This window comes from Heloderma suspectum, chromosome 1 (genome assembly GCF_057233095.1).
Source record: "Heloderma suspectum isolate Gila_16-S chromosome 1, 16-S_ref, whole genome shotgun sequence".
In the NCBI taxonomy this organism is placed as follows: Eukaryota; Metazoa; Chordata; class Lepidosauria; order Squamata; family Helodermatidae; genus Heloderma; species Heloderma suspectum.
Window position 1 is genome coordinate 430,276,135 of NC_139458.1, and position 27,884 is coordinate 430,304,018.

The window sequence follows — 27,884 nt, forward strand, 5'->3', positions numbered from 1 at the left end:
GGCAGCCGGCACACACCACAGCTCCTTGAGGGTAAATTAACCCTTGATAGGCTGTCATGTTCTGTGAACTGGCCCATAGGAAATTCTTAGTGGCCAACTCTTATTACAATACAAGCAGCCATGTTTGGCACTAGTAGGAACTTCAGAACAGTCTTCAGAAGCAACAACATGCTCCACACATTGCAATTGTCCATCCATGGAATTTAGCTTTATGCATGAACAGCCATAAAGTCTCTGCACTCCAAGAGGAGGCACAACCAACCTATCAGATGTAACAGATGAAAGCATTCCCGCCTGCTACTACCACTTGCTCTTCCAGGAGCAAAACTAGGTCAAGAACTACTCTGAAGCCAAGCACAAGCATAGGCATAGTACATACACTTCCTAAAAACATTACTTCAATATTATCAAGATTATGCCTTAAGTTTTGAACCTCTTCCAGTCCAGAACACTTATAGGATTTTAATCAAGAACAAGACTGGGACAGCTACTCCCAGAACCAAAGTAAGTGAAAAATAGAGGTTTATGTCATCATGATACTATTCACTTCAAACAGATAACCAACGGATTTTGACTACTGCAATGCGCTCTACAATGGGGTACCCCTGAAGAGTGTCCAGAAACTTCAACTGGTGAAAAATGCAGCAGTTAGCCTGCTAACTGATGCACAGTATCGGGACCATATTGCACTTATGCTGAAAGACCTGTACTGCTTGACAGTGGCTTCCTGGGCTCAGCTCAAGGTGTTGGTCTTAAACTTTAAAGCCTGGCTATCTACGGGGCCGCCTGGCTACATACGGGGCTGCCTGGCTTGCCATGAGACTGCCCACATACTAAGACGTGCAGGAGAGGCCCTTATGTGGGCTCCACTACCCACAGAGGCCCATTTGTCAGGCACCCGTAAAAAGGCTTTCTCCTGTGTTGCCCCCAAACTATGGAATGTGCTCCCTCAAGAAATACGATTGGCCCCCACTCTCTTGACCTTCAGAAAGAATGTAAAGACACATCTTTTTAATTTAGCCTTTTAAAATATGTAGGTTTTTTCATGTTTCAAATGTTCTTTTTATTGTCGCAACGTTTTATTGTTTTATATTGTTGTACACTGCCTTGATGGCTTTTTAGCAGGTAAGGCAGCAGAGACATGTAAATAAACACATAAATAAATGAACAAGCATTAACCAACCTAATGTTATGGTTAATTCCATCAAATACTGCTGACATCAACCATCAGGCAAGGAAAGAGAATTTGGACCCATCACCTCTGCTACAACCAGACTAAAATCAATCGAGAGAATCTGTTTCATCCAGGAAAGTTTGGAGTCAATGCAGGACCCATACACTTGACAGCCCTGCCCAAGAATGGTAAATCAGAAACTGGTCAACAATTTCCCAGATAATCTTCATTTCTGCTGGGACAAGTACTGGCTCTTGCAATAGGGACTGCACCATTACATATTTTAAGGCAGCTGGCCTTTAAGGAAGATCTTGCACTGGTATCACCAGAGGGGCCAATTTCTCCTGGCTAACAGCAATGAAGCCAGGATGGGCATGGATTCAGTGAGTAAGTGGGCATCTGAAAGCACTCTGTCTACATCCTCAGGCAACAACTGAAAGCTTTCATAGCAAACAGAATGACCTGCAAAAGATACAACAGGTTTAGCAGTGGAACAAGCCATCTAAGGAACTGTGATATCTCCACTCTTTGAAGTTTGAGTAAAACTGGAAAGGCACTACTGAGAAGGCTTTAGACTCTTGTATCCTGCCTTAAGAATGGGAGAGATAACTCAAGAGAATACTTCCTACTTTGACTGCTGAAGAATTAATAACAAGTTGCTGAACTCTTAGCAAATCCCACTCCCTAAAAGCTACCATGTATTTTTTACACTCAAAGCTATCACTGGATAATCAACTAGGGCCAATCTATAGTCAAAGACAAATGAGATTTGAAGCACATGTGGATATGGCCATCTTGCCCTAGAAATGAGAATAACTCAGAAAAAGGAACTAAGGGCATAATCCTATGCTTGTTTAGACAGAAAAGTCCTACAACTCCCAGAATTCCCCAGCTAGCATAGCTGGCTGTGGAATGTTGGGAGTTGTAGGAATTTTTGCTATCTAAACATCCATAGGATTGCGTCCTTAAGGAAATGCAGGTTGCATTGTTTAAAACATCTCCTGCTATTGTCTGCAGGAGCTCTAGCTTCAACAGACTGCAATGAGCATTCCCTGTTTCGTGAACATTCCAATGGCTCTGCTACTTAAGAAACAAAAAACAAAGCAAAAGTAGCCATGTTGACTAAAGAAAAATGCCAAAAATTCCTTTATTAGGCCAACAGAAAGATCACACACAAAAATTGTGCAAGATTTCAAGATCCCCAATACTCTTTTTCAAGCAAGATGTTAAAAAGTTGGCCGCGGGGGGGGGATGAAATGGTGAAGTCACATTGTTTGTGAATCCAGACTAGTTAGACCCAGGTATAGCTGGGGGGGGGGGGGTAGGAGGAAGAGTCCAGGAAGACATGGGTCAGAGCATATAACATACCTTCTGACGGTGAAATCCTATACAAGTTACTCAGAAGTAAGCCCCAGTGAGTTCAATGGGACTTATTCCCAGGTACACATACACAGGATGTAAGCCAAGTGTTTTCATCTATTTGTGTAGCTACTGCATGTACTTACAAGACCCTCTGTCACCAAGCAATATCATCATATCTACACATAACATCAAACCACCACAGATCAACCTGATACAATCCATTTGTGTTTTGTTCTTGGGGGGGGGGGGTGTTTTTAAATATTAACTGTATTTTTATTTAAACCACCGGGGGGGGGGGGGTTAGATGACAGTTGGCATACAAATTCCCTAAATATATATTTTAAAAATCCAAACTTCAACTGTTTCACAAGCGCAAGGCAAGAAAAAAACGCAGAGCAGCTAACCAAACAGATGAGCAAAAGCCCAGGCTACACTTCAGATCACACATAAAACACATTTATGTGAAGCACATTCAGGAGGTGAGCACTTAGAAGACATTATTTATATAGTACCATCAATGTACAAGGCACAGGATTGTTAAGGGGCTTACCATTGTAGACAACACATCCATTTTACAGATGGGGAAAACAGAAACTGACAACAGATCTGTCTCAATGAAATCAGAGAATCAACAGCAGAAAAAACGAAAACATGCGGAATAGGTAATCTAGGAAAGTGAGACAAGCCTATAAATTTACACACTTATGCATTATACAATCAAGGAATTAAGCATATATTGACTATTTACCCATATCACAGATTATGAATCCAGGAACAGATTATTTGCCCATGCAAGCCAGTGAATACATGACTCTGTCCTTACTACCCCAAAAGCAACCAATTAAGAACTACAGAGGAAAAGCACAAGACTAGAGGACTAGGTGGGACCACCACTCACTACTACTATTGACTGCTCAAAGAATCCTGCTGCTTCCCCACACCCAACAAACCAACATCACATGCTGCTGCCTTCACCACCCTCTCTGCACACTGTAATGAAGAAATCCTAGGCTCAATACTCCCTGGCTTGCCTCTCCACATGGAACTGGGACAGTAAGAGCAGGCAGCCATTTGGAAAAATTCTGGACATGTTCATGTTCTCTCATACAGGACTGAGGAGAGGCCATGTGTTCATAGGTGGTCATTTTAGATTTCTCACATGCTATGGCCAGAAGGAGAAAGGAACTCCTGGGTCCCAGCACCTGGCTTTGAACAGCTGAAGAGAAGAAGGGCGGCTCTTAGAGCAGGCTCTAAGGGAAGGGTGGGTACCCTGTGGCCCTCCAGATGTTGTCTGACTCTGCCTCAGCCACTACGAACAATGGTCAGGGTTGATGGCAGTTGGGAGTTCAACAACAATGGGAGGGACAGAGATTCTATACCATTGCCCTAATGGGTTCCTCCAGGCTCTTAACAGTGGTAAAAGAGTGGAGTGGGATCTAGCACTGCTACTCCTTCACAACAAGGCAGCCCCGCTTCCTCACTAGCCCTCCACAATTTGTCCCGCTGCTGATATACTTATCTACCTTTGGTCAGCCAGAAGAGTCAGGCAACTAAGAGGCAAAAGGAGAAGGGGACGGCAGAGGATGAGATGGCTAGATAGCATCACGGATGCAATGAATATGAACTTGAGCACGCTCCGGGAGAGAACGCAGGACAGGAAGGCCTGGCGTGCTATGGTCCATGGGGTCACGAAGAGTCGGACACGACTGAACGACTGAACAACAACAACAACAACAACAATATAAATTTGGTTCTACATTCATTTGTGACCTAAGTAACTCTCTTCCTTCACATTTCATACTATTTTGGCCCCATTGTTTATAGACTTATTTGTCCCCTGTACCCATGTGTATATTACCTGACAACTAAGAATAACACTTCATGTACCCAAGCAACTGGGATGGGCCATACAAAAGCATATGCCACAATACATGCATCAGTCTTAAGTGCCACAGGAATGTAACAGTGCAATCCTATACACTGGGGCTGTTCACATGACATGATGCGGCTTACCGTGGCTTATTTAAGCCACAACGAGCCACAGGCACCATCCCAAATATTCGTTAGATCAGAAGAGCCACACTGGATCAGATCAAAGGTCCATCTAGTCCAGCTAGATGGTCGTGCCAACCCAGTCTCTGTCTATTAATAAGTGCTACTGAGTTCAATACGGCTTACTTCAAGGTAAGTGGGTATAGGATTGCAGCCTAGGTGTACTTAAAATCGCAACTTCTGAGGACTAACAGAATAAGCTGTAATTAAATGTCAAAGACAATAACTAAGTCAAATTTAAGCACAGTTCCTTATATACAAATGTCACTGAAAGAAGAGCACATTTAACTGTTAGATAAAAACGTTCACTGCGAAGCCTTAACTAACTCTGAAGCATGTACACAGTCACAAACTCTGGAAGGTAAGAATACTGAAAAGAACTTTGCTTTCATCTAGAAATTATGCTGGAGATTCAAAGTCATGACTACAACAGAATAGGGGTGCAATTAGCCACTTTTGTGTTCAATGAAGGAGAGTAACTATTGCCTCCAGGAAAATAAATGCGTGCAAGTGCCTCCTTCCAGCCACTACCAATGCTCCTTCCCCAAGTCTCAGAATGTAAATCAAGAAAAAACACAAATATCATGTTTTGAACCAAGGCAGATATAGACAATACACAGCATGTGCAATTCCTATAGCAGCACAAACGGTAACATGGATGAAGCGTGACACTTAGCCACAGCCTCCATCCTAATACAGGTTTTGTGTAATGCTCCTTATACTCTTACCTGTGTATATTCTGAAATGGATATTTTTATGACTCTTATATTGTATTATTTTGTGGTTGTGATTGCATCTTTTATTATACAGTGCTTTGAATAATTTCTTTGTTAAGCGGTATATAAATGTATCAAACAAACAAACAAACAAATAAATAAAAAAAGATCCGAAGCCAAGTTAGGGATTTAAGGAGGGGTGTCACATCAGAGCAACAACAGAAGCTAATAATTCTGGCAGCTAAGTGCTCAACAGAGGCAAAGAGACTAACATGAGATAACAGAAGATCAGATTGACGATTGCAGTAGTCACGGCGAGAGATGACCAGGGCCCAGCCCACTTTTTTTTTTTTTTGCTATGAGGACAGAAAGAAAAGGCTGTATTTCTAGAATATTATAAAGGGATAAGCAAGATGATTTGGCAACTGACTGAACATGGGAGGAGGAGGAGGAGGAGGAGAGACAAACGAGTCTTGTCTAAAATGTATCTTATTTATATCCTTCTTTTCCATAATGAATTACACCCAAAAGCAGCTTACAATCATAATGTTATCACAAACTACAAGTAAAAAGAAATAAAAAATAGCAGCACTGTAACATTCTTGTTTTCCTTATAGGAAAACTATGCTTCTTTCTGGGATATACATATCTGACTGTAGACAGATGCTAAAGTCCCACTTACAAGGCCTGCAGGAGAAGCTGCCACCACTGGGGGAAGAGATGTGCCTGCTGCTGCTGGGCCTGCTGTGGCCACTGCTACCACCAACACCACTAGGCCTTCCCTATGGACCTCTGCCTGGCAGACCGCCAGTCCCTGCAGGACCAGGCCCCCAGGTACTGAGCCAGCTGTGCTGCTTCCATCTGCCCCTTCCTGGAGAAGCTACATAAGCTGGCTGGCTGAGGTGGCCTGGGAGAGTCAGGGCCTGCAGGAGAAGCTGCCACCACTGGGGGAGAGGTGTGCCGCTGCCGCCACCACCACCACCACCACCACCACCTCTACTACTACTACTGTGGACTCCTGCCTGGTAGTATTTTAAAGGGTATTTTTTAATTGGGTTTTTTTTTTCAATTGGGGGGGGGGATTCTGTTGTGTTTTTAGGGGTGGGTGGCCTGCCTGATAGGTGGAGCGAGGGGGCATGTGTCCACCTGACGGAGGCAGTGGGGCGAGTGCTGGGGGCCAGACTATACCGAGGCTGGGCGGCAGGCACTGGCAGGGTGCTAGGGGCAGGCTATGCCAGGTAAGGGGAACAAGGGAAAGATGTGTAATATCTGTCCCTTGTTCCAGGCCTGTCCAGAACCAAAGGACAGCTGGGGGAGGCGTGACCCCATCTTCTGGCCTTCGTTTGCTGCTCTGCAATGCCAGGTCTGTTACCCAGAAAACCTCCCTCATCCATGACATGATCTTGGATGAGGGTGCAGACCTGGCATGTATTACGGGGACCTGGCTGGCTGAGGCCGCTGCTCCAACTCTGGTGGCCATGTGTCCAGCTGGATTTTCGTATGCACAGCAGCCGAGGGCTGGGGATCGGGGAGGGGGAGTGGCTGTTATCTACAGAGAGTCCTTGGTTTTCACCAGATCACCTCTCTGGGAGACCAAGTTTGCTGAGTGCATGTACTGGAGTTTGGGCCCGAGGGGCAGTCTGGGGATTCTGCTTGTGTACCGTCCACCCTGCTGCACAACTGACTCCCTGGCTGAGGTGCTTGAGGTGGTATCTGATGTGTGTGTGCAGTCCCCTAACTTATTGGTGTTGGGGGACTTCAATGTACATTCGGAGGCTGTCGTCACAGGGGCACCTCGGGACTTTATGGAGACCATGGCATCCTGGGAGCTGCACCCTATTCTTACTGGGCCCACCCATGTAGCCGGTCATGCACTAGACATTGTGTTTGTTTCTGGAGAAGTGGGGAGTGATCTGAAAGTCGGGGGTATATCCACCACCCTCTTGTCATGGTCAGATCACTATCTGGTGACGCTGGACTTCTCGATTCCACAACCCCTCCGCAGGGGTGGAGGACCCATTAAAATCGTCCGCCCCAGGCATCTTATGGATCCGAATGGATTCCTGAATGCGCTTGGGGATTCTCTGGAGCATGCCAACGGCCACTCGGTTGAGACCCTGGTGGGCGGGTGGAATGCCGCAATCACTGGGGCATTAGATTCGAAACACCCTCTCCCCCTGAACAGGGCTCGAACTGCACCATGGTTCAATCCGCAGTTATGAGCTCTGAAACAGGAGGTGAGACGGCTAGAGTGCCAGTGGCAGAAGCCTAGCTCCAAAGACGATCAGACACAGGCTACAGCTGTATTTTCAGCCTATCACGTGGCGGTGAAGGCAGCAAAAAAAGGAATATTATGCTGCCTCTATCACGTCCGCAGAGTGCTGTCCCAGGAGGCTGTTCCAAGTGGACCGGAGCCTGGTCGGTCCAGTGGCTCCGGAGCAGCTGGAGCATTCTAATGCTTCCTGTGAGGCCTTGGCAAAGCACTTCGCAGATAAAACTGATCGGATTAGGAGTGTTATTCCGTGTGCTGTGGATACAGTTAGTGAGCAAGAGGCGGTCTGTGGCAAACCAGTTTTGTGGGATTGGTTCCAGCTTCTTCCTTCTGATGAAGTGGACAAGGTGTTTTCATCTGTAAGGCCGACCACCTGCTTACTTGATCCTTGCCCATCTTGGCTCATTATGGGCTGCAGAGAGAGATTGGGTGAGGGAATCAGGGCAGTGGTGAATGCCTCCTTTGAGGAGGGAGTGATGCCATCAGCCCTCAAGGAGGCAGTGATAAGACCACTCTTAAAGAAGCCCTCCTTGGATCCCCAAGTTCTGAACAACTTTCACCCTGTCTCAAATCTCGAATTGCCATTTTTGGGCAAGGTGATTGTCAAGGGCTCCTTGGAGGTCTCTCTCTGTCTAAACCAGTAGCCAAGTCCAGACACAGACTTGTCACAGACACAGGAATTCCTTTCAAAGCTTTATTCTTCTTTTACAATTTAACAACTATACCGATTGCAACTAGATCTGAGCAGCACAGTACCTATGCCCTAAGTTGGAACAGTTGGTCCCCGTTTGAAAGGGAATTACTGGCAGACCCCTGAACTTAAGGACTAGGGAGAGTCCCTCCCCTTTTCCCTTGGAGCCTCTGGGCGCAGCCGTTGTTTGCGCGCCAACCTGGCACTTCACCTCCTTTCCGCGCCCTCCATCTGGCACCGCTCTCTGCGTTTGCGTCGCGCATCCACCAAGTCTGCTATCTGTGCTTGGTCACTCCCTGGACTGCTAACTAAACTAGGAATGCTGGTGGGAGGAATCTCCGTCAGCTGTTGGTCCTGGGAAAGAGGAGCGCACTCCTCTCCCAGGAGCGACTGCTCTTCCTCAGAATCAGAACTACTCTGGGATTCTATGGGCTCAGTGTCCACCCTGACAGTGATTGAGTGGGTGGTGGAGATGCAGTTGAGGGCACACTTGGAAGAAGCCGATTATCTAGATACATTTCAGTCGGGCTTCAGGCCTGGGCTTGGGAGAGAAATGGTCTTGGTCGCCTTGTTGGATATGAGGATGGCTCTGGATAGGGGCGACTGCTCCTTCCTTGTTCTCCTCGACCTCTCAGCAGCTTTTGATACCGTTGACCACAGTATCCTCCTGGACTGCCTGGAGGGGTGGGGCATTGGAGACATCATATTGCGGTGGTTCCGGTCCTTCCGCTCCGGTAGGTACCAGAGGGTAGCACTGGGAGAGGAGGTTTCGGACCCGTGGCCACTCACTTGTGGGGTGCCACAAGGTTCCATCCTCTCCCCAATGCTATTTAACATCTATGTGAAGCCGCTGGGGGCTATCATCAGGAGGTTTGGGGTGCAGTGTCATCAATATGTGGATGACACGCAGCTCTACCTCTTGTTCAAATCTTCACCAAGGTTGGCCATAGAATCCCTGTCCAAATGTCTGGAGTGGCTGGATGGGGAGGAATAAGCTGAAGCTGAACCCTGACAAGACCAAGGCACTTTTGGTGGGAGACAAGAGGAGGCTGGGGGATGTTGACCTGGTGTTAATGGGGTATGGCTACCCTTGAAAGACCAGGTCCACAACCTGGGGGTCATTTTAGACTCTCAGCTGTCCATGGAGGCTCAGGTGTCAGCTGTGAGCCGGACAGCGCTGTACCAACTCCATCTGATACGGTGGCTGCGCCCCTACTTCCCTGACCATCTGCTCCCATCAGTAGTACATGCCCTGGTCTCCTCTCATTTAGACTACTGTAATGTGGGCTATGTGGGGTTACCCTTGCAGACAGTTCACAAGCTGCAGCTGGTACAGAATGCAGCCGCTCACCTGATTACAGGCAGCTGCTGGCAAGATCACATCACTCCAGTGCTGAAGGAGTTGCACTGGTTACCAGTTGTTTTCTGGGCCAAATTCAAGGTGTTGGTTTTGACCTTTAAAACCCTATATGGTTCCGGCCCAGCCTATCTTAAGGAGCGCCTCCAGCAGCACCAGACAGGCCGCTTAACAAGATCAGCCTCAGATGGCCTTCTCTGTCCCATCAGCCAGGACAGCTAGGCTGGTGAGGACGAGGGAGAGGGCCTTCTCTGGAACTCTCTATTTGTGGTGGCCCCCACTCTGTGGAACTCCCTCCTTAGGGAACTCCACCATGCCCCCTCTTTAATGAGCTTCCGTCGTGCATTAAAAACGTGGTTGTTCAGGAAGGCATTCGGGGTGGGTTAGGGTATTTTTTATGATGTTTTTAATGTAGAATTTTATTGTTTAAACTGTTTTGTTGTTGTACATCGCCCAGAGTGGCTGGGTGACCAGCCAGATGGGCAATTAATAAATTTAATAAATAAATAAAAATGGCCTGCTCCCATCCAAAGTATGATTGGTGGAATGTATGAGATGCTTTCTCTGCGATCACTGACTCTGTGGAACTCTCTATCCTAGGAGATCTGCACCACCCCCTCCCTATCCCAACAGACCCATCACCTAATGTTTTTATGCACACAGACCTGTGGCCTGCAGGCTGAATAAGTTTGCTTGCTGGTTTCTCTCCTAGAAGTACGAAAGGCATTTTCCAAGCATTCACATCTCTATTCCCTCCACTGTTACACTGTTTTGTTTCTGTGATATAATGCACTGCTTTTGATATATTGTAGTGCTTTCTTGTTTGTTTTAAATTTGTTTTGTAAGCCATCTTGGGTGCTTTAACTTTTGAATTAGAAAAGTACAATATAAATATTAAATACAAATATTTTGTAATGTCCCATAGTTACTATCATTCCTGAGCATATGAGTCTGTATGTCACTTATCTTGATACGGACAAGCACCATGGCCTTTCATACATCCTCATTTCTTGTCAAGAGAACTTATGGTTTGATTCGGAACAGCTTCAAATCTATTTCTAACTATCCTTCCAATGTAAATACTATCACTTGCTTGCTCAGAATTGCAAGCTTGCATAGTAAACTGCAGAAGTGTAGTTTTGGACTCAAATATGTAGCTGAGCAAGTGGAAGCACCTTCTGTTCATGAAAGGAGAGAGGACTTCGACTGGTGGTGCCAGAGGGGGTCACCCAATGCTTAGGAGCTTATACGGGGTCTACAAGGGGCAGCAAAGTAAAGGAGGTAGCAGGAAAGACGCTTTTTATGCATGGAACGGTATTCCATTCATAGAATATACATTAGAATCCAAGTATATAGGTCCTATTTCCAAGGTTATTCTCAATCCAATTAATCTTTGGTTCTACAACCCTACATTCCTTTCTCCTTCCCAGACAGATGAACTCTCATACACTTACAATCCTTTCAAAACAATTACAAATTAACAACCTTTTCATTATTTTCTCATTTAACATAGGTCTGCTATCCAAGTCTCCCTGTTTTTAATCTAACATTGATTAAAAACAATCCAAGCAAGTGATAGTAGTTTACATTGGAAGCACAGCAACATTGGATGCATGCCTGTACCTTGATTCAGAAGAACAGTTTTTAGATTGGATCCTATTATCTTCTTCCATGAGTCCTTTGACAGATTTAAACATACTTTAGAGAAACAGCTACTCCTGCATATGTCTGTTTAAATCTGTTGATCTCCAGAAACTGATAAAGCATTCACAAGTAAACTACAGTTGAGGACATACAAGTACGATTATCCACTTGACTAGTTCCAATATAAAGCTAAACTATGGGCTAGTGTTATGTGCACAAATCTTGGGGTCATGTGCTCCTCCCAACTCTGGCATGGCTGTAAGATCAGAAGCTTTGTGTCCCTTTTTAAAGTAACTGCAGTTTAGCATTACTTCAGGATGCAAAACTGTGGTTAATCTTAACTATGGGTTAAAGGAATAAGCCAACTTCATAAACCACAACTTGTTTCCCTAACCCACAGTTAAACTAACCACAGTTTTTCTGGGTTCAGACATAATGCTAAACTGCAGTTAGTTCAAAACAGAAGCTTCTGTTCTCCACCTCGTGGCTACCCTAGAGGAGGAGACAGAATGAGGGAGTGCATGAACCCAAGGTTCGTGCAACATAATGCTAAACCATCGCTTAACATTATGTCCAAACAAGACCATTATTACACTTCAAAGTAGCCATACTTCAAAATAAAGCTCCTGTATGAAACTGATGAATGATAATTTTTCATTAAGTTTGATTCTACTCAGTTCAATTTTAATCAGGACTCTGGATACCTTTCCCACTACAGTTGGGAAATTAGCATAGAAAAAATATCATCACTGTGACTGCTACTGTGAATGGGTCACTATACATCTCACTTCTCCAGTAAATGAGCTACTCAAAGTTTACAACATGAAAAATAATTGTATCAATTAAAAATCAAATAAATGACATAGCAAATAAAACAATGCAGAAAACAGAGGGAAAATCCCAAGGTGCAGAAGACAGATCAAACATCATTCAAGTGGCACTGAACCACTGCCAGTGTATGATCCAAATGAATATTCCAAGGAAGGAGTTCCATAATGTGGGTGCAGCAAGGGAGAAGGCTCTCTCACATGATCACAAGCTGAACTTCTGATCTCACCTCTCCTGATCTGAGTAGCCAGGCAGGTTCCTGTTGAAGCATGTGCTCCTTTAAGTATCCAGGTCTTAAGCCATAGAGGGCTTTAAAGGTGATAACCAACACCTTGAATTCAGCCTGAAAATCAATCAAAAGCCAGTGTAGCTGGTATAACTATTGTTACATGTTCTAAGAACAAAATGGCCCAGTTAACACTCCCACTGCTGCATTTCTAACACTCTAAGGCAGCCGCATGTAAAGAATTACAGTAATTTACAAGCCTGTCTATGCTAGTCATTAGCCTGTCTATGCTAATCAATACATTTGAAAGCTTCCCTGCTTGTTCACCTGGAAGTAACTTGTTTACTCAGAAGTTCAACAAGAATGACTCCCAAGTTATTATGCATAGGACTGAATCTTTACCCAACGTTGGCAGCCACACAATTGGGTACTTACACTCACTGGGTACTGCTGTGATTAATTACAGTCAGGGCCAGAAATCCTTGGAACAAGGATAACTGTTTTGGCAGTTGGCCTCTGTACACCACCACATTGACACACCCAGATGGGAGCGAAGTCAGGACTGTCAGCTGTAATTCAAGGGGTGTGACAAAAGTGGGGCACTAACCATTCAGGAAGGACAGCCAGTGGCATACACACACCCTCATCGTTGGTGGCTCATAAGTAATGGAACAAACCAACATCATTTCAAGCTTAAGGATTGCCTTTAATACCTGGAGGAAAACCCTTTGCAGTCAATGACTGCCTGAAGTCTGGAACCCATGGACATGACCAAATGCTGAGGTTCCTCCCTCGAGATTCTTTGCCAGGCCTTTATTGCAGCTGCCTTCAGCTGCTGCTTGTTTGTGGGTCTTTCTGCCTTCAGTCTTGTCTTCAGTAAGTGAAAAGCATGCTCTATTGGGTGGAGATCAGGTGACTGACTTGGCCATTGAAGAACATCCCACTTCTTTGCCTTCAGAAACTCTTGGGTAGCTTTTGCTGTATGTTTTGGGTCATTATCCATCTGCAATATGAAGCTGTGTCCTATCAGTTTGGCAGCATTCGGCTGAATCTGAGCAGAAAGTATAGGCCTATACACTTCAGAATTCGTCCTGTTGCTTTTGTCAGCAGTCAGGTCATCAATACACACCAGTGACCCGGTTCCATTGGCAGCCATACATGCCCATGCCCTAACACTGCCTCCACCATGTTTGATAGATGATGTGGTATGCTTTGGATCATGAGCTGTTCCTTTTCTTCTCCATACTTTTCTCTTCCCATCATTCTGGTACAAATTAATCTTGGTTTCATCAGTCCAAAGAATCTTATTCCAGAACTGGGCAAGCTTTTTTAGGTGTTTGCTGGCAAAGGCTAATCTGGCCTTTCTGTTCGTGAGCGTTACCAGTGGTTTGCACCTTGTTGTGAAGCCTCTGTATTTACATTCATAAAGCCGTCACTTGACTGTAGATATTGACAATGACATGCCTACCTCCGCAAGAGCATTCTTGACCTGGCTAGATGTTGTGAAAGGGTTCCTCTTCACCATGAGCAGAATTCTGCAGTCATCCACTTTAGTGGTCTTCCGTGGTCTGCCAAGCCTTTTGTGTTGCTGAGCTTGCCAGTTAATTCCTTCTTTTCAGGATGTTCCAAACTGTTGTGCGGGCCACTCCCAATGTTTTTACTATCTCTCTGATGGGGTTTATTTTGTTTCCTCAGCCTAATGATGGTCTCCTCCTTCACTCGCATGGACACCTCTTTGGAACTCATGTTGGGAGTTCCAGTGAACAGCTACCAAATGCAAATGTAACACTCAGAACCACCTCCGGGCCTTTTATCTGCTTGATTGGTCATGGGGTACCCAGGAAACAGGCCACACCTGGCCATGCAGCTGCTTGTCAGCCATTCCTTCCATTACTTATGAGCCACCAATGATTGGGGGGGGGGGGATGCCACTGACTGTACTTCCCAAATAGTTAGTGCCCCACTTTTGTCAAACCCCTTGAATTACAGCTGACAGTCCTGACTTCGCTCCCATCTGGGTGTGTTTCCTTTCAACTTCAGTGTGGTGGTGTACAGAGGCCTACTGCCAAAACAGTTATCCTTGTTCCAATATTTCTGGCCCTGACTGTATAAGTTAAGGCCTGCTTTGTGTGTTAAATTTTGTACTTGAAAATTCCTAAGTGCAAGTTGTGCACATGTCAAATCATTTATTAATGGCATTCAAACATGTGTATAAACTGCACTTTTTGCCTGAATAATATGCAATTCACACATGGGCCCCTTTCACAAATGGCATGCACATATGTGTATCTTGTGCTCAATATGTGCCTTTGTCCAAAAATAGTGAGATCATAAGAGTCCTGCGGGATCAGACCAAAGGCCAATCTAGCCCAGCATTCTGCTCCCACAGTGGCCAACTAGATGCCTATGGGAATCCCACAAGCATGACATGAGAAAAATAGCATATGAAGTGCTCCAATGTTTTACTACAGAAAGAATCATTCAATTTATTTCCTTTATTACATTTCTATATCACCCAATGGCCAAAGCTCTCTAGGTGGTTCACAAAACTAAAATGTAGTTAAAGAAATGGCTCCTTTGGCTGCGAAGGAGTTTCTAAGGAAGTCAGTGGCAGTGTTCCTTTCAGGCAACATGATATGCAATAGGCATTAACTGAATCAAAACTGTGGCACTTAAATCCCCCATTTCTGACACTGTGTCAGAAATACAGCATACAAATCTATTCCAGAGACTATGCATGCACACTGAATAGTGAGAGAGGTAGACTCACATAATTTATGCACCTCCTCTCCGACAGACGCATATAACGTGGTTCTGACTTCACATTGTCACAGCTTTTCAGACATAGCTGTGGCTCAGAAGAATACTTCCATATGTTTCACAAGGAACATGGAACAGCCAAACTAAAAGCAGAAGAAGATTGACTTCCAATTGAAATATCTGATTCTACAACTGAATTCTACATTGGCAAACTACTCATGCTGAGGAGCACGGATTGGATATTAAAAATAAACATTTCATGCTTAACTTTCAATCCTGACAAAATAGAGGTCTTCTCAGTCAATAAACTGTCTGAGATGGGATTGGCTATCTGACTTGTTCTGGATGGGGCTGCATTCCTTCTAAAGGAGTACGTGCGCACAACTTGGAGGTACTTCTGGATTCAGCATTGCTCCCAGATGTTCAGGTGGTGGCCATGCTCAGGCGTGCCTTTGCCCAGGCTGTGTGCCTAGAGAAAACTGATCTGACTACAGCAACACATACCGTAGTCACTTCCCATTCAGACTACTGCAATGTGCTTTGTGTGGGGCTGCCTTTAAAAAGTGATCGGAAATTTCAGCTTGTGCAAAATGCTGTAGTCAGACTGTTGTCTGGTGTACATTTTGTAGAACAGATGCACTGGGTACTATTTGTATCTGGACTCAATTCAAGGTGCTGGTTCTCATCTATAAAGCCCTAAATGGCTTGGGGCCAGGATATCTGAAAGACCTCCTATTTCCATATGAACTTATCCATAATTTGCAGTTATCCTCTGAGGCCCTGTTTTATGTCCCACCACTGAGAGAGGCTAGGTAGGTGGGAACATAAGGACAGGAACTTCTCTGAGACCGGGGAACACCTTCCCTAGGGAAGTTAAATTGGTTCCTTCCTAGTTTACTTTTAGGCAGGCCATTAAAACCTTTTTGTTCCACCTGTTTGTTGAGTAATTTCAAGTTAATTCTGCTATTTTTAAAGGTGTTTTTTCTCCTTTTAAATTTGTTTAGTAAGCTATTTAACACATTGTTTTATATATTTCAATTTGGCTGTTGCTTGGGGATTCTTTTAGGCCAAGAGGCAACTAGTAAGAGAAGTTAAACTACCCCCCCCTTTGTCCATTTTTTCTAGACAAACCCCTTTTTCAATTTGCTTAGCGTTCAATTGCTTAAATGGAGCCCATTGCTGGCCCTACTATTAAGTTTTCATTGCTCTGCTTTTAAGGTAGTTAAAACATGTTTTAAATTGTACTGTACACTACTTTGAGGGTTTATAGGCCAAAAGGCAGTATAAAAAGATTCCAATAAGTAAATAAAGCACAGGTGCAGCAGGACTGCAGTCCATGAGATTACTCAAAATAAGCTAATGCAGCATTAAGATCTAAAGAGTTTACTCTTATGTATTCTACAGATCATTCCTGTGTATCACTCAAACTAGCTCCTTATGGTATTGTTCACATGAACCACTTCAGTTTAATAAATTCCCTCTAAAACCTTAACTACGGCACTATTTATCCAAAGGAAGGAAAGAACCCAACAAAGTCTTCTTTAAAGACAATGAACCAAATTTAGATTGTAAGCTCCTCAGGGCAGAGAGCTGCCCTTTTGTTTGTTACTCTGTAAAGCACCATGTACCATTGATGGTGCGATATAAATAACAGTAACTCCTGCACTATTTACAGAAATAGGGCCTTGCTCTTCTCGTTTGCACAGTGCCTCAGCCCACTGTAGAATATAACTGAAGGAAGCAGAACAGCAAAGAGTTCTAGGATACTCTTTGTCAATTCTAGACGTCCTGAACACGATACTTCAGAGTGTCATTTATTCTTGCTATTGAGTTTTAACTTAGAACTATGTGAACAGTATAGAAAGCATATCATCCCCAAATAACTTAAACTACAGTATCCGTCAATCATATTCTTGTGAAGGATGGAATTTTTGAAGCCAATGAGATGCATCAGAAACTGGGACACTTTGCTACTGCATAACTTGGATCCATATTTCTGTCTCTAAGCTTTGCTTCGCACAAAGTACTGGTAAGGAAAACACATACCAGCTCAACAGGTGTTTCCTGGGGCAAACTTTCACTGCATATAGTTGAAGACTGCCACACTTTGCCCTAGACTTTCCATATACTCTTTCTCCCATTCCCTTGAGCTAAAAACAATTCCCCAGCGAGGATACAGCAGGGAGGAGTACATTTTGGAAAAGGATTTGGAGGATAAGAAACTGTCCCATGTGATGCAAGTTTCCCTTTTAATGTGATCCCCTCAGATCTGACTTTTGTCCCACAATATTAACATTCTGGATTGTATCCAATGGTGTCACCAGCAGAATGGACACCACTGGCGGATTGAATTTGCACACACACCAAATTTGCTCTAGAGAGTTGGGAGACCCTCCACAGCAGATTTAGGGACATGTGGGGGGCTAAAGGCGATGGAGGGGAAGGGAAATTCCTGTTGCTTGAATGGAAGACCAGTCATGTAACACTGGATTTAATTTTTTTGCACCTTCCATTTTTCCTCCTCATCCTAGTCATTGCTTGCAACTTGGTATCCATAACATATGTAGTTCATTTTCTATCACACACACAGATAACTGCGTATCAAAGAAAATATGCAATATTTGTGTATTCTCTTTGGTATACACAAATGTTCTTTAATAATGTTCACAATGGAAGTTTAATTTAGTTCCTGGATCTCTCTCAGGGCTCAGCTCCAGTAGTTTTAGTACAATGAAGAGGCAAACCCAAATGCTCAGCAGGCAGGGCAGAGGACTGCTGGCAATCTCTAACTCACAAGTTTTTATCATGACCTCATTCTTTACTAGTTTTAACCGGCTTTTGTTAAGAGGAGGCTAGAATTGAAATTTCCAGCAGCAAAACTAAAATAACCAAATAATGAAGAGTATTTTGAAAACTCTCAAAGAAATTAACAGAACTATAAAACATGAGCCAGTGAATCTTCTACAACCACTCTATGACTTGCAATGCACGTAACTCAGTGGAGATAAAGATTCCTTGCAACTGTCTTCCCCAAGTGGATTATGTCCTTTCACAGGTGTTGGGAAGAGAGGATAGAAATTTCTTGAGCTCTGCAATTAGATTTTGCAGGTTGCTTGTGTTACATGGAGAAAACTGCCTTTATGATTCTCTGTGCCATTATAAGTCATTCTACCCAGGAGGGGTCGTCCTACCAAAATCTCTCCAAGAACAAACTGGTGCATCATCCAGGAAGTCAAATAGAACCTCAGAGTAACATCCAAGGATCTGCAGGCCACTCTCACCTTAGCTAATAAGTGTTCATGAGTCAATGATCAGAAAAAGACCGAACAAGAATGGTGTTCATGGGAGGATAGCCAGGAAGAAACCACTGCTCTCTAAAAAGAACAGTGCTGCCCATCTGAAGTTTGCTAAAGTTCACATAGATGATCCCCAAGACTTCTGGAACAATGTTCTCTGGACAGACAACTTAAAGGTGGAACTTTTTGGCTTTAATGAGAAATGTTACGTTTGGTGAAAAACGAACACTGATTTCAAACTGAACCTCATCCTAACCATCAAGCATCGTGGTGGGAATGCGATGGTTTGGGCCTACTTTGCTGCCTCAAGACCTGGCTGTCTTGCCATCATTGACACAACAACGAATTCTGCAGTGGAAAGGAAAATGTCAGGTCATCCATCCATGAGCTGAAGCTGAACTGAAGTGGGTCCTGCAATAAGACAGTGATCCTAAACATACAAGTAGATCTACAAAAGAATGGCTGCAGAAGAAGAAATTCTGTGTTTTAGAATGGCTTGGTCAAACTCTGGACCTGAAACAAGCTGTTCATGAAAGGAAGCCCTCATATGTCACTGAACTGAAGCAGTTCTTTAAGGAGATATGGGCCAAAATTCCTCAAAAGCAATGTGAGAGACTAACAGTCACAGGAAATGCTTACTTGAAATCACTGTTGCTCAAGGGGGTGCTACCAGGTACTGAATGTAAAGGTTCACATACTTTTTCCACACATGGATGTTGAATCAGTTGTGGATAAATAAATGTTGAAAAAACATCATGTGTGTGTGTCATTTGGTTAATCACATTATCTATTGTTCTTTATCTAGGATTATGGGGTTGGATTAATGTCTAATAACATTTTAGTTTGGAAATATGTGACAATCCTAATGGGTTCACAAACTTTCTCTTGCCACTGTAACTGCTAAATTAGGCTACAGTCCTAAACCCACTAACCAGGCAATAAATGGAACTGAGTGGGACTTACTTCTGAGTAAACATGCACAGGACTGCACTGTTAGTGGGGAAAAGTTAATAAAATATAAAGCCAACAACCAATTGCTTTAAGTTGCACAGCCAACATCCTTTTCTGATCTCAAGTACAGCAGTTGCACCTCTTCCCTTGCCTCTTTTTCTTAAAGGAGAGCAGCAATCTTCTTAAAATAAATTAAGATTTAACTAAAAGCCTACTTATGTGTAATTAGCCCTTCTTTCCTTTGCATTTTAATACTGTTGTTCAGTAAATTCAAAATGGATGCTCAAACTTTCAGAAAATAAGTTTCATTCCTACCTACAACATCCATTCCAGATGAATTCCAACACCAAGGGCACCATACATCAGGGATTTTTTCTCCCCCTCAAGATTATAACTATATCAATCAAAGCAAACAAACAACCCATATAATCAACTTATAAAGGCAAGTAAATCAGTGCTTACAACTGGTAAAACTAGTCACCATCTGCAATACTACAAACACATTCAGGAGTAAATCACCATGTCCATGAGACTTACTCATGAGTAAGTGACCACAGCCCACTATCATGATCTTCCTCTAGTATCAGAAATGGACTATCAAAATATTACAGGACAGTTAATTCTTCAACAACATACAATAGTTACAAGTAAATAACCAACCCAACTAGTAAAGCAACATCACCAGAAGTTAATTAATTTCTGAGTTTTACAGTTTTGCTTGATTTATTCCTTTCTCCATTGCTTTAGCCTAACAAAAGGCTTAAATTTAAATTGTATTAAATTGTAGCAATCATAATCAGATTTCCCCCAAAATGCATGATTGAGAAGTACATTTATATCTACTTACCCAAACAACCTATTAGATATTAGAGTAGTCTAAAACGTGATAGATCTTGCGTCAGTACCACTTTGCAGCTCAAACCTTACAGGTTTACATAGAACAACTCAGTTGCGCAAGGGATTTGAATAATACAGTCTGCTTCAAAATGACTGATTACAATAATTGTTTACTATGCATATGAGAAGAGAGGACTGCATATGTACACCCAACATCCCAACCAAAGGGACAAGGGAGTCTGGAAACAGAAAAACAAGGAACTTAAAATAAAAGGAATTGCATGGATATGTAAAGGACGGGATGAGTTTTTTAAAAAACGGGAACGTTAACAGATTGGATGGCCCCTGCATTTTATCAGAAAATAATAAACCAGAGGCAAAGAGGAGAGAGAAATTTACAAGCGATACAAGACAGGAAATGCACCACTACTCTCCCCTCCTCCACAGTAACCCAACCATCCGAAACGAGGGGTTTACTCCAGTTCAAGACCTCCCTGTCGTCGTTAGGATCCCACGACTCTGCGTGAGGCGGGAAGAGAGAAGAAAGAGTCTGCAACGAGCGCTTTACTCCTTCCGCGCTCCAAGCTCATCCCCGCAGCTTCCTCACAGCCCAGGCCGGCCTCGCCTGTCTTGCAGGCTCATCCCCAGCGTAAGCAAGAACTAGGCCTTGGCTGCGGCTGCGGCTGCTGAAGGGGAAGGATGCAATTAAACGGAGCACACAGTGTGTGTGCGGGGGAGACTTTTAACTCCTCCACCTGCACCCTTCAAGGGGGAGCGATCCCCTGTCGCCAACAATCCGTGTCGCACCCCCCCCACACACACACATTTCGAGGGATAAGGAAGGAACGGGGGGGGGGAGAGGGACGAAGAAAAGCATTCCCATCCTCTGCCGTCCCCGACAGGCCACCATGCCGTGCGTGCTTACTCGGGAGTAAGCCCCGGCCGTGTTCCCGGTCGGGCCCTCGCTCCCCGCGGGAACTATGCAGAGGACGGCAGCCTTAATCCGGGAACTGGCCTCCCGTATGTTATTTTACGCATTATAAACCAATTCCTCCCTCCACCCACCCCTCCACGACGAGGCCCAGAGAGGCACATTATTGGGGGGGCCGGGAGGAACCGGTACCCGCAACCCCCCCTGCTGCTGCTGCTGCTGCTGCTCCTCCTCCCCCCCCCGCCATCATTTCCCTTCCTCGCCCCCTTCATGCGGGGCGGCTCGTGAGGGGGGAAACCCGCGGGGGGGAAGGGGCAAATATACGGCCCTTCCCCTCCTCACTCGGCGAGGCCTCCGACTTACTCTCATTTAACACCTCCAGCAGCTCGGCGCAGCTCTCACACATTGTTCATTAAACAGCAGCCGCCGCCGCCGCCTCCTCCTCCCGATCATTGATTGATCCGCTCTCGGTCGCCGCTGATTGATTGATGGGCTGGCGGGTGGGGGAGGGGAAAGGCCGGTGGGGGAGGGGCGGCTGAGTCTGTGTGGGGGGGGGGAGAAGGAAAGGAAGGAGGAATAACCGTAAACGGGGGAGGGGGGAGAGAAGAAAAGGAGGAGGAGAGGGGTGTGAAAGTGGTTTGTGTAAAAGGGGGGGGGGAGATGATGGGGGAGGGGGCGACTGCCCAATGCAAATGAGCCTGGCGGCGACTGAGGGAGGGGAGGAGGAGGAGGAGGAGGAGGAGGAGGAGAAGGCGAGTCACTCTCTCACTCACTCACTCACTGGCTCCCAAGGCCTCCACGCGCCGCCATTTTGCTGAGGGGGATAGAAGGAGGAGGGGATTGCACGAGGGAGGAGGGGCGGGGGAGGCAGAGGGAGGAGGGGCGAGGGAGGAGGGGCGGGGGAGGGGGCGCGCGCGCGCACACGCGCGCGTTCGGCCCGGCTCGGGTATTTCCGGGTGAGACGGCGGGAGAGGGGAGGGGTTATTTTCCGCGTGGGGGCGGGGCGGGGCGGGTGAGAGGAGAGGACCGCGGGAGAAGGTTGAGGGGGCAAAATGGCGGCGGCGGCGCCTCCGTAAGGCGGGAAGCGTCCTGGCGTCGACGTCATCGCCCCTCTGTGAAAGCGCGCCCGACCGCGACGGATCTCTTCAGGGGAGACGGAGGGAGGGCGGCCGGGCGCGCTGTCTCGCCGTGAGGGGAGCCGCGCCGCCAAGCGCTTCGTAGCCCGCTCCTCATTAAAAGCAGCAGCAGCGGGATCGGAACCGGAACGTGGAGACGCGCACAAACAAGGCGCCGGTCAGGAGCCCCTCGGCTGACTTCGGTCAGCCCGTGTGAGGTGGGGCTCGGCGCCCGCCCTCCCTCACGGCGCCCCGTCACAAGGCCCCGTCGGAGCCGCCACTGGCAAACTCCTCCCGTGCCACGCCTGAAGGAGCAGCAGCCCTGGGAAGGCCGCATTTGGCCCCAGCAGGCTGAACTGCTTGGTTTCCTTTATGTGTTTGATTAATGTACAGACCGCTTCCCATATCCAAAAGTATCTCAAAGAAGTCTACGGCACCAACTCAAAATCTGAAACGTGAAAATACAAAACACCGCAATAAATTTTGGGGGTTGGACTCGGTGGCCTTGTAGGCCCCTTCCAGCCCTACTATTCTATGAAATATTCAAGGCCTCCTCAATTGAAACGCAACTCCAAAATCCAAATTTAACCACTCCAAAAACGTATGACCCTCAGTGAGTATGGTGGTGTTGTCATTAACGCAACCCACATTCAGGCTGCCATCTTATATCCACTTAGCTTGAAGCCAACCCCTTTTAACTCAACAGGACTTGCTTTTGAGTAGATATGTATATGATTGCACTGTTAGATTGTGACCCAGTTTTGGGTCGCAACCAAGGTCTAGAGAACAGCAGTTACCAAACTTGCCCCCCACAGATCACTTAAAATTGCTGAGGGTCTCAGCAACCACTGAAACGTTTTTACAAGTTTACAGACCAATTTGAGAACCTTTGGTCTAGACTGTAGACTTGTGGATAAATTAGCATAAAACTCTTGGGTCGATTATAAAATGGTAAGTTATTACGAATCATCCATTTGGGGGGTTTTCCGGGGAAGAGATTTGCTTCATACAGCAAAATCAATTTGACAGTCTATGGCATATGCCCAGTTCAGAAGTTCTTTCAAAATGCATACCTAATATGTAGGTAACTCTAGGCAGAAGTCATACAGAATTTTCTATTTCCAGGAATCACTCTCTCAAATAAGATTTCTCTTTTGTTTCTTTACTATAAAAATATCAGCATAGCAATACTAAATACAAAGCTTATACATGCATAGATTCAAACACATGATACATTCAACATCATCTTAAGTCAAAGCTTCTAAGGGCGCGGTCCTATTCAGATAGGTGGCTGCCTTCGAACTCAGAGGCGACCGCCTATCCAATGCAGGGCAGGAGAAACACGGAGGAGTTCGTCCCCTCTGCGCTTCTCCTGCCCTGCATTTTCGGCTGGACAGCCGATTGTGGCTGTCTAGCCGCGGGAGGGCAGAGCTGGGGAGGAGACTGCTTTAAGACACATTGGATGTGTCTTACAGGCATTTCCGCCTTCCCTGACCAGGAACACCCTCCAGGAATGCTCCTTTTCAGCCACTCCGCACTCCTCTTGCAAGCGTAGAGCACAGGGCTGTTCTGTGCTGCCTCCAAGGGAGTGCTGAAGAGGGGGGAGGTTGGTTCCTGGAAAACCAGATATCCTATGGCCATCTAGCTGCTGTCTAGTGGCCATTGGATTGCTCCCTCCGTAGAGCAATATCAGTATCAATACAGGCAACATGCTGGGGGTAGCTGATCTCCAAAAGGATAGCTCCCAATGTGTGTTCAAAATCTTCGTTATATACTTTTTGAAGGGTATAAAACATGTTGAGCTTGTTTTTACTACATTAATGTTCCATTAATCCACATTTCTATTTTCAATCAACGTATGTCTAGATAATATTTCTTATAAAGATAAATGATTATAACATAATACATATGAAAATATTTTCGAATTCCATGACATGTTACAGGCCTGTTCGTGACACAAGAATTACTTCTTTGACTCCATCCTGTCTTGTGAGTATGTATTCTCAAAACGTATGTCTTGTATTTATCATCTGGAAAGCTCCTTTTTCTTTTTGATTATATCTTGTTATTTCGATTTTTTTTTACAATTTGTTGTTGTTCAGTCTTTCAGTCATGTCCGACTCTTCGTGACCCCATGGACCATAGCACGCCAGGCCTTCCTGTCCTGCGCTCTCTCCCGGAGTGTGCTCTAGTCCATATTCATTGCATCAGTGATGCTATCTAGCCATCTCATCCTCTGCCGTCCCCTTCTCCTTTTGCCTTCAATCTTTCCCAGCATCAGGGTCTTTTCCAGAGAGTTTTCTCTTCGCATTAGGTGGCCAAAATATTGGAGCTTCAGCTTCACTATCTGTCCTTCCAATGAATACTCAGGGTTGATTTCCTTTAGGATGGACTGATTTGACCTCCTTGCAGTCCAGGGGACTCGTAAGAGTCTTCTCCAGCACCACAGTTCGAAAGCATCGATTCTTCGGCGCTCAGCCTTCCTTATAGTCCAGCTCTCACAGCCATACGTTACTACTGGGAAAACCATAGCTTTGATTAGACGGACCTTTGTCGGCAGGGTGATATCTCTGCTTCTTACTATGCTGTCTAGGTTTGCCATAGCTTTCCTCCCAAGGAGCAAGCGTCTTTTAATTTCATGGCTACAGTAACCGTCTGCGGTGATCTTGGAGCCCAAGAAAATAAAATCTGTCACTGCTTCCATTTCTTCCCCTTCTATATGCCAGGAAGTGATGGGGCCAGATGCCTTGATCTTAGTTTGATAATTCTCCCGGCAATCTTAATTCCAACCTGTGATTCATCCAACCCAGCGTTTCTCATGATGTACTCTGCATATAAATTAAATAAGCAGGGCGACAATATACAGCCTTGTCGTACTCCTTTCCCAATTTTGAACCAATCGGTTGTTCCATGTCCGGTTCTTACTGTTGCTTCTTGACCCTCGTACAGGTTTCTCAGGAGACAGGTAAGGTGGTCTGGTACTCCCATGTCTTTAAGAATTTGCCACAGTTTGTTGTGATCCACACAATCCAAGGCTTTAGCGTAGTCAGTGAAGCAGAAATAGATATTTTTTTCTGGAATTCTCTTGCTTTCTCCATGATCCAGTGAATGTTGGCGATTTGATTTCTAGTTCCTCTGCCTGTTCGAAACCCAGTTTGTACTTCCGTTAGTTCTCAGTTCGCATACTGCTGAAGCCAAGCTTGTAGGATTTTGAGCATAACCTTGCTGGCATGTGAAATGAGCGCAATTGTGCGGTAGTTTGAGCACTCTTTGGCGTAGCCCTTCTTTGGAATTGGAATGTAAACTGACCTTTTCCAGTCTTGCAGCCATTGTTGAGTGTTCCAAATTTGTTGGCATATTGAGTGCAGCACTTGAACAGCATCATCTTTTAGGATCTTAAATAGCTCAGCTGGAATACTGTCATCTCTGCCAGCTTTGTTGTTAGTAATGCTTCCTAATGCCCTCTTGGCTTCACTCTCGAGGATGTCCGGCTCAAGTTCAGTGACCGCACTATCATGGCTATCAGGGACATTAAGATCTTTCCTGTATAGTTCTTCTGTGTATTCTTTCCACCTCTTCTTAATCTCATCTGCTTCTGTTAGGTCCCTGCCTTCTTTGTCCTTTATCATGCCCGTCTTTACATAAAACGTTCCCTTGATATCGCCGATTTTCTTGAAGAGATCTTTAGTCTTTCCCATTCTATTGTTTTCTTCGATTTCTTTGCATTGTTCATTTAAGAAGGCCTTCTTGTCTCTCCTTGCTATTCTCTGGAAATCTGCATTCAGTTGGGTATATCTTCCCCTTTCTCCCTTGCTTTTCGCTTCCCTTCTTTCCTCAGCTACTTGTAAAGCCTCATCAGACAGCCACTTTGCTTTCTTGCATTTCTTTTTATTTGGGATGGATTGAGTTGCTGCTTCCTGAACAATGTTACGGTCCTCCGTCCATAGTTCCTCAGGCACTCTGTCTATCAGGTCTAATCCCTGAAGTCTATTCCTCACCTCCACTATATATTCATAAGGAATATGATTTAGGTCATACCTGAATGGTTTAGTGGTTTTCCCTACATTCTTCAATTTAAGAAGCAGCTCATGATCTGAGCCACAGTCAGCTCCAGGTCTTGTTTTTACTGACTGTATAGAGCTTCTCCATCTTTGGCTGCAAAGGACTCAGTCTGATTTCGATATTGACCAGCTGGTGATGTCCATGTGTAGAGTCGCCTCTTGTGCTGTTCGAAAAGAGTGTTTGCTATGATCAGCGTGTTCTCTTGGCAAAACTCTATTAGCCTTTGTCCTGCTTCATTTTGTACACCAAGGCCATGCTTGCCTGTTATCCCGGTGATTTCTTGACTTCCTACTTTAGCCTTCCAGTCCCCTATGATGAAGAGGATATCTTTTTTTGGTGTTAATTCTAGAAGGTGTTGTAGGTCTTCATAGAACCGATCAACCTCAGCTTCTTCAGCCTCAGTGGTTGGGGCATAGACTTGAATTACTGTGATGTTGAATGGTTTGCCTTGGATTCATACTGAGATCATTCTATCGTTTTTGAGATTGTACCCCAGTACTGCTTTTCCCACCCTTTTGTTGACTATGAGTGCTACTCCATTTCTTCTAAGCGATTCTTGACCACAGTAGTAGATATGATGGTCACCTGAATTAAATTTGCCCATGCTTGTCCATTTTAGTTTGCTGAGTCCCAAGATGTCGATGTTCAGTCTTGCCTTCTCACATTTGACCACCTCCAGCTTACCTTGATTCATTGATCGTACATTCCAGGTTCCTAAACAATATTGTTCTTTACAGCATCGGACTTTCTTTTCACCACCAGACACATCCACGGCTGAGTGTCCTTTCGGCTTTGGCCCAGCTGCTTCCCTCTTTCTGGCGCTACTTGGAAATTCCCTCTGCTCTTCCCCAGTAGTATAAAGGACACTTTCCAACCTGAGGGGCTCATCTTCTGGCGTCATATCTTTTAGCCTTGTGATACGTTCCATGGGGTTTTCTTGGCAAGAATATTGGAGTGGGTTGCCATTTCCTTCTCCAGTGGACCACATTGTGTCCGAACTCTCCGCCATGACCTGTCGGTCTTGGGTGGCCCTGCACGGCATAGCTTATGGCTTCACTGAGTTACACAAGCCCCTTCACCACAATGGGGCCGTGGTGGCTTAGTGGTTAAGACGCTGAATTGCAGACCGGAAGGTCGGCAGGACAGCAGTTCAAGACCCGAGTGCCGCGTGACGGAGCGAGCTCCCGTCTTCAGTCCCAGCTTCTGCCAACCTAGCAGTTCGAAAGCAAGAAATTGCAAATAGATAAATGGGTACGACTTCTGCAGGAAAGGTAACAGCGTTCCGTGCACCTCGGTGTTCAGTCATGCCGGCCACATGACCACGGAAGTGTCTTTGGACAGCGCTGGCTCTTCGGCTTCGAAATGGAGATGAGCACCACACCCTAGAGTCGGACACGACTGGTTGGGGACACCTTTACCTTTACCTTCGCCACAACAAGGCAGTGATCCATGAAGGGGTTTACCATTTAAGTTACTATAAATGAAATATGGGCACTGACACAATGGTTGTTGTTGTTGTTGTTGTTCAGTCGTTCAGTCGTGTCCGACTCTTCGTGACCCCGTGGACCATAGCACGCCAGGCCTTCCTGTCCTGCGCTCTCTCCCGGAGC

General features: G+C 45.3%; 1 protein-coding gene across 3 annotated transcripts in view; it reads right to left on the bottom strand.

The window, feature by feature from the left end:
* The window catches only part of USP34 (ubiquitin specific peptidase 34), a 128,065-nt gene extending 106,127 nt beyond the window's left edge, over nt 1–21,938 (bottom strand). For all 3 annotated transcript variants that reach the window (XM_084829327.1, XM_084829326.1, XM_084829325.1), the window contains exon 1: nt 21,461–21,938. In XM_084829327.1, coding sequence (XP_084685453.1) covers nt 21,461–21,503 — 43 coding nt within the window. In that variant the 5' untranslated portion in view covers nt 21,504–21,938. The remainder of the gene's footprint in view (nt 1–21,460) is intronic.
* Nucleotides 21,939–27,884: the final 5,946 nt, after the last annotated feature.